The sequence below is a fragment of the Microtus oregoni genome, unplaced genomic scaffold (genome assembly GCF_018167655.1).
Source record: "Microtus oregoni isolate MIOR12 unplaced genomic scaffold, Mior012 000003F_ref0000135, whole genome shotgun sequence".
Lineage (NCBI taxonomy): Eukaryota > Metazoa > Chordata > Mammalia > Rodentia > Cricetidae > Microtus > Microtus oregoni.
Genome location: NW_024543062.1, coordinates 56,158,108 through 56,170,336, shown reverse-complemented (window position 1 = coordinate 56,170,336; position 12,229 = coordinate 56,158,108). Strand labels below are relative to the sequence as shown.

The 12,229-nt window shown below is 44.8% G+C and overlaps 1 protein-coding gene across 1 annotated transcript in view; it reads left to right on the top strand.

The window, feature by feature from the left end:
* Positions 1-12,229, top strand: part of Nckap5 (NCK associated protein 5) — a 769,956-nt gene that overhangs the window by 583,077 nt on the left and 174,650 nt on the right. Inside the window, exon 8 of the mRNA XM_041648822.1 lies at positions 9,475-9,513. Within this exon, the coding sequence (XP_041504756.1) occupies positions 9,475-9,513 (39 nt within the window). The remainder of the gene's footprint in view (positions 1-9,474; positions 9,514-12,229) is intronic.

Below are 12,229 nucleotides of genomic sequence, written 5' to 3'. Positions count from 1 at the left end.
CGAACACACACACACACACACACACACACACACACACACACACACACAGAGAGAGAGAGAGAGAGAGAGAGAGAGAGAGAGAGAGAGAGAGAGAGCGCAATCATTCCAGTATCCAAAGGTAAAGCAATCAGGAAAGTTGTTGTCATAAAAGCTGGCACTCAGACGTCGGGTCTGGTGAGGCCAGTTCAGCTTTCCTCAGCCCTGCCCTCAGTCCAGTCCAAGTCCAGGGCAAGAAAGACCAAACAGATGCAAGGCTATTTAAAGGAGCCAATAATACCCCTGGACTAAAAGTATTGATGAGCCAAGTTGCACTTTTCCCCCTTGCACAGAGATTCCCATTGAGACGTGGCCTGTATTCAGAAGTCAGATCTATGGGCTCAGACCACAGAGCTGCGTACTTACCATGGTCTCCCTTGGGTCATTCTTCATCCAGCTCAAAGCTCACAGAATTTTTCTATGGAAACTGGAGTCTGGCCGTGGAGATGGCTCAGTCTGTAAAACACAAGCATGAGGACCTACGTACAGACACCCAGAACCTTTCTCAAAAGTGAGGTGTAGCTGTGCACACCCATAATCCCAGTGCTGTGGAGGCCAAGATCAGAGGATCCCTGAGGCTCCCTGGTCAGCCAGTTCAGCTGAATCAGTGAGCGCCAGGTTCAGTGAGAAACCCTGTCTTAACAATTTGAGCTGGAAAAGTAATGGAGGAAAGCTCTTCATGTCCACACCTGGCTTGAGCAAGCGCAAAGGCGTGCAAGCACATACAGACACAAGTGTGCATAGTTGCACGAAACGAGCCATCTACTTCCCCTGCGTCCCCCACCCCTGTGCTATGTGGGCTTCTCTCGGGAAACCGAAATTTTCCCCATCGAATTCATTTGCCATGGTTCCACTGACAGCAGGATTTTTGAGGAGCGAGTCCCTCTGCTCCTAATTACAGAAATTAGCAGTTGCCAGCAAGGTGATTTACAACAAAGAGCCACCTCTGAACAACACAAATGTTTTGTATTCATGAATCCCAGCCTCTGATTACACATGCCTGTTGTTCTGTAACTAATTGCGCGGGCTAGACTGTCTGTTTCCAGGCTTTGTAAGGGAATGCCCTCAGAGGGGCAGTTCCGTGTAGTAATAATGCGAAGTGCAAATTCTTTCCGAGGCTTTTTATACTAATTAGTCCAACTAACAAGGTAAGGCCTCGTGTAAGTTATTTCCTTGCTCCTAAATTCCGTAAAATAGACGCTGATGGGGACGGCGTGACTTCAGAGCGCCCTCAGTCCTTTTGGCCCGCGTGCTTGTTTTCTAGGAAATGGAAAACTTGCTTGGGATTTGGGAGAACACTGGGGAATCTGAAATTCTGTCTGTGCTTCTACTAAAAGAACGTGTTTACTAGAAAAAGGTAGATACTGTTCATAGATGGATGTACACACATATGCCTAGAAAGATACGTACTCTCACATACCTTGGCCCATGTGCAAACACACACACAAACACACATACTCATGTACAGGCACATTGCCTCCACACACATAACATTGGTGGATACATATACCACACACGTATGTGCAGATACACATATACCCCCTCATATATACCTACAGTCCTACCCCACAGACACACATACATAACACATATCATGACCTGGTAAGCATACGCACACATACACACACATACACACACATACACACACACACACACACACACACATACACACACACACACACACACACACACTTCACTTCTCTTGTTTGTTGGCATTGGGTTAGAAAGACCCTGTCAAGGATTGCCCTCATTTCTTCATGGGAGTTTGGAAGTCTTTGTGATTCAATTTGTGCTTTCTTAGTCTTAATATTTGACCGGCAGTCTGTTACCAGGTGGTGAATTGCTATTTATCCACAGTTCCTTCCAGACCAGCTGTTCCACACACAGAGATACAATGTGTGTATAAAATAGACACGAGAGCAGCCTTTGACCGCTGCATTGCCAGTGGCATCTGACAAACCTGCATTGAGTGTCACCCCATGTGGACTCCGGCATGGAAACCTTAGACTAGCAGAAGTGAGGAGGTTAGAGGGTCAGAGAAGCTGCCGGGTGCAGTGGGAACTTGAGGAATGGACAGTAGTCAGCAGTGGGTAGGAGGAGCAAGGCAGGGCAGCAGTAAAGGGGCAGGCTTGGATAGGGTATCTCAGCAGCAGCAAGAGCCAGTCAGGGTGTGGGTCCAGAAGAGTAGGTAGCTCTCATGACTAGCTACAGCTGCATTTGTCTGGAGAAGTGTGTGTGTGTGTGTGTGTGTGTGTGTGTGTGTGTGTGTGTGGTGTATGTGTGTGTGTGTGTAGATCATATGGAAGCCAGAGGTTGATGCTGTCTTCCTTAGTCTCCTTTCCCCTCTTTTTTTTTTTTCTTATACCGAATCTGGAGCTCACAGATTAATCTACCCTGGCTAGTCAGCAAGCCCCAGGAATCCACCTGTGTCCACCACCGCAGTACTGGGATTACAGACATGTACTATCATGCTCTGTGTCTTTGGTAGGTGCTAGGATTCGAACCCAGGTCTTCATACTTGGCTGGCAAGTACTTTACTGTCTGAGCCATCTACCCAGCCCCAAACCTAGGGATCTTTCAATATTCTGCTGGCTATATTATGTCCTATTCCAGATCTGGTTGGACTCTGCTCTGGCATGGAGCCTGGGTCCTCATGTTTTTAAAGCCCTCTGGGGGTTATAATATTCAGTCAAGGTTATGAACTGCTGTAGGGAGAGCTTGCGTATACTGTAACCAAGTGGAACGTTTACAGAGTGAGTGTAAGTAGAGGACGGACTGGAAACAAGCCTGGATATAGTGATAGGGAACCTTGGGCTCACATGGAAAGGGAAATTTGTGATTATTTCTGAGTTAATGAAAATCTACAAACTAGGCATTGTGGTGACCATACCTGGAACCCCGGTGCTTGGGAGGTGGAATCAGGAGGATTAGGAGTCCAAGGTTATGCTTAGCTATATCCTGAGTTCTAGACCAGCCTCGGCTATATGAGACACTGTCTTTAAAAGAGAAAATTCTGTCTCTCTGTCTCTGTCTCTCTGTCTCTCTCTCTCTGCGTGTGTGTGTGTGTGTGTGTGTGTGTGTGTGCACGCTATGTACCAAGATCAGACTCACTCAGGAATTTTTACAGGGACACTTTCAGGCACATCCCACATCAGTGTCCTACATCTTTAAAATCACCATCTCAGTCATGCCAGAGGTGCCCAGTCAAGTGTATGCCTGGCTCCTCAGGGCTGGCTGCCCTCTTGAGGCAGTGTCTCCATTCTGTTTGCCATTATTTCTCCAGGGCTCAGTATGATCCTCAGTCCCCATGAAGTGTTAATGCATGTTTGTTAAATGACTAACAGAATGAATGGAGAGGGAACAGCAGGAAATTAATTTCCAAATTGTTTTCTTGCAGTCCCACATACACGTTTAAACAAATGCCTTCCTCTGTCTCCTCAGAGGTAAACAGGCATCTATTATGCTCCAGCCCTACACAGTTCAAAGAATAAACAATAGGAAGGGGGAACGTGCACATACTTAAAGACCATTTTGGATCTGAAGAGACCATACGGACTCTGCTTAGGCAAGACTCCAGGTTCAAACACCAGCACAGCTATCCTAGCCTTTAGGATAGGAAGGGTGGAGCACCCTCATTTTATCTGACAAGACTGTTACACAGAATAAAAGAAAGTTGTTTGTGGCTGTAGCTCAGTGGGTAGAGCACATTCGTAACATACACCATGCCGGGGCTCAAGTCCCAGCAGTGCGTAAACTGGTTGTCTTGGTGCCCGCTTGTGCTCTCAACACCACAGTCAAGGTCATCTTTGACCATAGAGTGTAGGTGGATTTTTCTTTGATCTACCAGCTCATAAAAAACAACATGGAGACTTTTTATTAATTACCAAAGCTCGGCTTTAGCTTCGGCTCGTTTCTAAGTCGCTCTACATGCTACCATGGCTCGTGGCTTTTCCCTCTTCTCCTGCATGTCCTGCTTCCTCTCTGTCTCCTCTCGTGCCTCCCATACCGAGAGTCAGCTCCCCTTCTTTTCTCTCTGCCAATAAGTCCTGCACCACAACATGGACAGTTTGAGGCCATACTGGGCTACATAAGACCCTGTCTCCAAATTCAACCCTCAAAAACAAGGAGAAGAATACAACAGATGCTTAGTGGTGTGTATATATTTATGCATTCATGTCATGGGCACATGCACACACTTCATGCTTTTACAAATAAAAGCTATTGTTCTTCAAGTCTGACACGAAAGAAGTGGCCTGGACAGTGGTTCCGTTCCTGACTGCCATTTGCCATTGATGGAGTGCCACTGTGCATTTGGTCCTGCCTATGTGACTTCTCAGACAATGTCATCACTTCACACTTTCCCACAACTTCAGATCGTTCCCATGTCTTAAGAATGAAGAAGGTCGCACTATCCTCCATTCACTGCACACCAGTATATGTCAACAACACAATCTATCTGGGGCCTGAAGTGTATGTTTATATATATGTACGTGTGTGGGAGTACATGTGTGTTCACATGCATGCGGAGGCCAATGGTCAACCTTAGGTGTTGTTCCTCGGGTGTATTGTTCACATTGTTTGTTGGGACAGGGTCTTTCTCTGCTTAGAACTCACCAAGTAGGCTGGGCTGGCTGGCCAGACAATCCTAGGTATGCCCCTGTCTCCACCTCCCCAGTGCTAAGAATTTAAGTCTATGCCACTACACTTTGATTCTTCTCTCCATTTTTAATGTATCTCCATGTGTGATGTGTATATGTATATATGTATGTGGATTTTTCATATGCATAGATACATATGGGTTTGAGTGCATGCATGAACCCAAGGTTGATGTTGGAATCATCCTCAATTTTTCTTATTCCTTATTTATTGGGTCAGAATCTCTCAATCAAAACCATAGATAACCAACATGCCTGGTCTGCCTAGCCAGCTTGCTCCGGGGATCCTTTCTCTTCTACTTCTAAGGCTGGAATTACAGAAGGGCCGCCATACCCACCTGTCATTTACATGGGTTTCTGGGTTTCCACACTTGGTGTTCACACTTGTATAGCAGGTGCTTTACTGTAACCTCTGTGTGGTCATCCCCCTAGTCCCATGCCTGGCTTTGTAGAAGCAGGATCTGAGGGGAGAACTCAGGCCTTCATCTTTACAAGACAAGTGACTGAGCCATCTCCACAGCCCTAGACCCAACCCTTTCTAGTAACCATATCCTAATAATCTTCTCCTTCTTGTCCCCATCTGCCTCTTTATAGTAACCAACGTTCCAGAGGATGGGAAATCCCTCCAAAGAGTATTTCCAAATATGCGCGTTTTTGACTAGATTGTAGCTACTTTGCCAACATCAGAGTTGCTTTGTAAGACGAAATCCCCAAAAGAGCAGGGAAGGCTGGCATGCAGCAGGAAGCAGAGGAGGGAAGCCTAGGTGTGGTGACTTTTCATCCTCCTCTAAGGACTAGTCTGCTGCTTCTAGCCCTCTTCCCCAGGGGAGCCCTGTGACCTTGTCAACTAAGTAAGAACTGGCTCAACCCACTACTGTGGTCCCTCAGACAGCCCAGGGGAGGACTTGTTTGGAGTCCAATAACAGAAAAGTCAACAATCTCACCTGCCTATATTGGGAAGGTAAGCGCCTAGAGGAAAAAGGACCAAAGGCATAAAAACCAAACAAATAAAAAAGCTAGGCAGGATGGCAAGCATCCACAGTCCCCGTGCTGGGGAGGTAGAGACAGAGGAAGCCTTGCCTTCACTTGGTGCTTTGTGGGAGGGAGCATCAAGGCACCATGTGGGTGGGAACGTCAGTTTTCTGACAGAATTCCCACTGAGGAGGAGCAGAACAGATCTGCACTGTCTACTAGGCCCAGAGCTGGGAGGTCTCCACAGCAAACCTGGGCAAGTTTGTCCCACAACCCAGAGGCAGAAGGGCTGTCAGCTCTGCTGTCTGTGCCTCAGATCCCTCCGGCTCAGGCCAGCTGCTCTTCTGCCTGTCTTCTGAGAGGAAGCTGCCAGGTACCCTGGAAGTTATTTGTTCTCATTAACTGGGCCTGGCAGGATGTGATTATCTGCAACCCAAGAGCTGAGGGCAGATTACTGGAGCCTTATGGGTAGGGGCCTATCCTGGGCAGCATCATGTGAGCCCACCAGAGACTGAAGGTACCAGCTCGAACACCAGCTCAGCGATACACCCGGGAGGGGTGACTGTTAACACAGCAAGGAGCCCGAGAAGCCATTTCCACTGACAGAAAAGAGGGAAGCATTCATACCTTCCTCCCACAGAGCACCCGTGAGTCCATCTGGTTATTTCACCTTCATGTCAGCAGCTACAAAAAATATCGTCCAATTTTCAGATAGGACAAACAATTGTCCAAAGAACATGCCAGAGGGAAACTTGTGCAATACAGAGTCAGAATGCCCACTGGGCTAGGAGCTGGAGTGCAGAGATACAGAGTTTTTCCTCCCGTGGGCTGTTACGGTTAGGATATTACTCTATGTCCCCCATTAAATCATAGATACAGCCATTTTATGTGACCACTGTTAACACAGAATGGCTTAAGAGAGGAACCAGTTTGGAGGAAGAAAGGAAAATATTGATATTCGGCAGTTTTATGAGCATGTAAATCAAATCCAAGTCTGAGGGTTTTTTTAAGTAAATTATTTATGGTCTGAATTAACTTTCGTATATTGTTCTCCCACTCTGCCTGCATAGACAGCTCAAGCCTTCTACTCTCCTTCATGTGCCAACAGTAAAAGAGGTGATGTATTGTTCGACTTTAAACTCTCAGCCACTTATAAATGGGAATGAATGTTTAAAAACTCCCCAGAGTTGGGGCTGGGAGAGGTCTCAGTCAGAAGCCTAAGTTTGATCCCTAGAGCCAACATAAACCAGCAGGTGCATTTCTGTGTGCTTTTTAGCACAGTGCTGGGGTGGAGAGAGGCAGGCCCCTGGTCAGAATGTCTAGCACAAATCAGAACGCTATGGCTTTTGTGAAAGAACCTGATTCAAAATCTAAGAGGGAGAGCGATTAAGGAAAACACCTGATGGTGGTCTCTCACCCCCATGATTGTGGTACATGCACACCCTCGCAACTACACCCAACCCCACACATATAAATGTATGCAGAGCTCTGAAAGATACTATTTTCTCCAAGACTATTATTGATTTCAATGAAAAACTTTTCATTTTAATTTAACATCAGCAAGGTAAATTTGGAAAGGTTTTACCGGGCAAAGTACCCTTTACACATATGCTGTAAACTAATAAATTATGGGTAGTCTTGATTCTAACTATTTACTTCTCATGGAGTAAATGGCCTCCTGCCCAAATCTCCACGCTAGCTTATGCTTTAATTTTCTCTGAGATTTACTGGTAGCCAACTGTCATGAAGGATGCGTTGTTTTGTCAATATTGAGTCAAGAAACAACTAAGCCCTATGAAAACATTGACACTCAAAGCATTCCATGATTAGAATCAGGCACACAGAACCAAGCATCCCCCAAATAAATGTGTTACCCAGAGCAAAAATAGATGAAAGCATGCACCCCAATCTCTGGCTGAATCTGAGAATCACCATAGTGATAACATATGTGAACTGTGTGACATGTCTTTTTTGCTTTCTTTGTTTTATTGTTTTTATTGAACTATACATTTTTGTCCACTCCCCTCCCTTCCTCCCTTCTCCCCTTCTCCCCTCTCCCATGACCTCCACGCTCCCAATTTACTCAAGAGATCTTGCCTTTTACTCCTTCCTGTGTGAATCCATGTATGTCTCTCTTAGGGTCCTCATTGTTGTCTAGTTTCTCTGGGGTTGTATCCTGTAGGCTGGATTTTCTTTGCTTTATGTCTAAAAGCAAATTATGAGTGAGTACATATTATATTTGTCTTTCTGGATCTGTGTTAATGGATTTTTCTAGATCCATTCATTTGCCTGCAAATTTCAAGATGCCATTATTTTTTACCTCTGAGTAGTTGTGTAAATGTACCCCATTTTCTTATCCATTCTTCTGTTGAGGAGCATCTAGGTCATTCTTGGATACATAGGGAGTTCAAGATCAGGCACCTTGCCTCAACAGTAATAATACAATTCTGAAAATTATGGTTGCTGTATGTTGCAAGAAATTCAATAGTACACTGGTTCAATGGAAGTTCAGGAGTAGACAATGGAACTCTTGGCAAGATTGATTCTGTGCTTTCTCTACCTAAATGGACTTAATATGTGGTGCTTGTTGTCAGTCACTTTTTAAATTGGGATATATGGAGAATACAAAGTGGTAGGTGTTGTTATGACTGACATCTGCATCCATGCACAGAACACATTTTGACCATAGCTATCTCACTGCTACTCTGTCTTGTCTCCCTTGCTCCATCCTTTGGTTCTCTTTCTCTTCCTGTCCAGTTTCATGTCTTTCTTAAAAATATAGATTCTACACATGAGAGAAAACATGCTATTTTCTATTTTTTCTGAGTTTGAATTATTTTTTTAACGTGATGATTCCACCTATATCTAGTTTTTACTACCAACAAGATTTCATTCTTTATGGCTAAATAATTTTCCATTGTATAGATATATTACATTTTCTTTGTTCGTCTTATGGATACCAAACTGACTCCATAATCTCATCATAGCATATGTGCAGGTGACTTTATTGTTTGGTCTTGGAAGATATCCCCACGGGCCATAAAGTTGAGTTCTATCAGCCATCACTTTCAGACCCCATACAGAAGAAAGGAATGGTGATCCAGGCTCCCTTCTTCTTAAAGACTCTATTACATACAAGAAAAATAGTCTCCTTATATATTGTTGGCTGGAACTTTGGCCTATGGGAGTAAAAGAGCTAGGATGTACCCAGGACTTAGAGTCAAAGCAGGGATCCTTCTGCTGTGGAATAAGTTCGCAATCACCAGATTCTGTTACAAGAAGCAAACACGAAAGGAGAAAGTAGGGGAAGAGAGGAGGGACATGGGCCATGCAGGAAATGGACTGCCCCGTTCTCATCTGTCTGCCTTTCTGTGTTGCCATTGATTTTAGACAGAGGAACCATACGGGAAAGGAGTGAAAGGAGAGCCAAAGGAGATGATAAACCAGTGAGATAGGGAACAGTGCAGATCATTAGGACGGTGTCTCTCACTGCTCTGCGGTTTAGCTTTCATGGAGTAGTTTATATATGAAAGGAGGTTATTTCCCCAAATATGGAAACGTGAAAATCAAGGTGTGAATTACCTTCCCAGCTGAACCATCTTAATTAACCACAAGGTCACCTTTGGATAGAGCAAAATATTTCCCAGAAGGACATCCTTGTTCTGAAAAGAGAGCTTTTTCACCGGTGGAGAGAAGAGGGATACGCGGGACTCATTGCAGGCTGGAAGCTGTGGGAAATTTGTTGACAAATGAGCCTGCATTTGTAGAAAGTCTGTTATAACCGACACCAACTTTCTTCCTCTTGTTGTAGGTAGCCAACCAAGTCGTCCGCGCTCTACTCACTCAAAAGGTAAGCTGCCCTCTGCCTTTTACTTCAAAGTGCTTCTGTGTATGGAGTGTTTGTTCCTAAGTCTGCCAAGATGTGGTCATACTTTGCTATCTGTTTACTTAAGTTGGAACTGCAAACGTGTGCGTTGCATGAGAAGTAATATCAACAAAAAGCTAATGTATTCATATAATTTAAGCTCTTGGGAAATTAGAAGGAAACTGTCCTTGTTTCATTTCTGTTGCTATGATATATGATCTGAGAAAAAAAATCAAAGAAGTCAAGGCAAAATCTGATGTTTCATACCCACGGTCAAGGGCAGAGGAAGTAAAAGCACAGCTCCTTTCCTCCTTGCTCTCGGCTAGCTTTGTCTTCTCTTCTACTTCTGGGTCCCTGTCTAGGGAATGGTGCTACCCACAGTAGACTGGCACTTCCCATATCACATAGAAGTCAAGGAAACTCCCCATAGATATGCCCACAGACCACTCTAATCTAAACAGTTCATCATTAAAACCTTATTCCTGGATGACTCTAGGTTGGGTCAAGTTGACAGTAAAACTGATGAACACAAAAACATTTTAAAGTGAAAGATTTCCAGGCCCCAAAAGGAATAGCAGACACTTTGCTTTATGTTTTTTTTATTAATTATTTATTAAAGATTTCTGTCTCCTCCCTGCCACCGCCTCCCATTTCCCTCCCCCTCCCCCCTGTCAAGTCCCCCTCCCTCGTCAGCCCAAAGAGCAGTCAGGGTTCTCTGCCCTGTGGGAAGTCCAAGGACCACCCACCTCCATCCAGGTCTAGTCCAAGGACCACCCACCTCCATCCAAACTGCCTAGGCTCCCACAAAGCCAGTACATGCAGTAGGATCAAAAACCCATTGCCATTGTTCTTGAGTTCTCAGTAGTCCTCATTGTCCGCTATGTTCAGCGAGTCCAGTTTTATCCCAGGCTTTTTCAGACCCAGGCCAGCTGGCCTTGGTGAGTTCCCGATAGAACATCCCCATTGTCTCAGTGGGTGGGTGCACCCCTCATGGTCCTGAGTTCCTTGCTCATGCTCTCTCTCTCCTTTGCTTTATGTTTTGAAGCAAACTAAAGAAGTTGGTAGGTCATTTGAGTTCCTAAGATAAGAAGACCTTCTTAAAGACAGCATTGAAAGAGGCCTGTCTTAGTTAAGGTTTCTTTTGCTGTGAAGAGGCACCATAACCATGGCAAATCTTATAAAGGAAACCATTTAATTGTGGTTGCTGGCTTCCAGTTCAGAGGTTTAGTCCATTATCATTATGGCGGGAAGCATGGCAGCATGCAGACAGACATGGTGCTGGAGAAGGAGCTGAGAGTTCTGCATCTTGACTCCCAGTCAACAGGAAGAGGTCAGAGACACTGGGCATGACTTGAGCATATATAAGACCTCAAAGCCTGCCTCTACAGTGACATACTTTCTCCAAGGAGGCCACACCCACTCCAACATAGATACATCTCCTAATAGTGCCCCACCCTTCAGGGGGCCTTTTTCTTTCAAACCACCACATGGCCTAAGCCTCAACCAAAGGTCTTTGAAATCAGAAAAGTGTTCCAATTCATTAAAGCCTTGAATCCTTTTCCTGTGTAATGAGCATGTAGACAACACCTCAAGATCATGGAGGGGATCAGTTTCTTGGGAGTCATTTGGGATCAGTACAAAATCGACAGAAAAGCTCTGATCCTCTCTCTGCCTGACTACACACTGACCTCAGGACAGTCTGTTACCTTTATCATGTTGTGACAGAATATTTGACCAAAGAAGCTTGAGGGAAGAGTGTGTGTTGTGGCTTCCAGTTTAAGTGTTCAGCCCATCATGGTGCAGAAGTCATAACAGCAGGAACATGAATAGCTGCTCTCATCTCTTGTAGTCAGGAAGCAGAGAGACGTGATGGTGCTCAGCTCACTTTCTCCTCCAGGGAACGCCCCCCCCCATTTCAGGAGAGTCTTCCCACCTCGGTACACTCAGTCTAGAAACCCTCTCACAGACTTGTCTAGAGGCAGGTCTCATAGGTGATCCTAGATCCTGTCAAGTGGACATTCAGTATTACCCATCACAGTCAGAGGAAGTAAATACACAGTTGGCCAGATTTGACAGATTTGGTACATGTCGTTCAGCAATTCCCATTTTAGCCATCTCTCACTGACGCTCAGATTTTGTTTATTCTAACAATTTCTGCAAAATATAAACTTTCCTGAAAGAATTGCCAGCTTCCACAGCATGTCCTGGAAGATACGACTAGGAAGAACAAAGTCACTGTGCCACCTTGTCTTTAATACACAAGAAATTTGCCAGATGTCTGCCGTTCTCACAGATACTCTTGAATATTATTCAGATTTGTACCACATACAAACCGTGATGGCATTTTTTGCTAGACATCTGTTACTTCTCCTTTAGCAAGTAATTTTTAACTTTTTCATATGATATCAGCATTGTATAAATAAAGACATTCAAGTACACTACTCAGAGTTGGGTTCTCTTGTAAGGAACAGATTTGTAAAATAGTGATGCCTGACGTAAGCTAAAAGCCTGTTTCTTTCTCATAAACAAGTTTCCAGGTAGTCAGTGCAGGGCTGATATTTTCTGACTTCTCACATTTTCCCATGAGATGGAGCCCCACTCTCCCCTGTGTGATGAATGGTCCAAAATAGCTACTCTGGCTCCAGCCACTGTAGTCACATTCCAGCCATCAGAAGAGGAGGAAGGAATCGTTTGTAGAGGA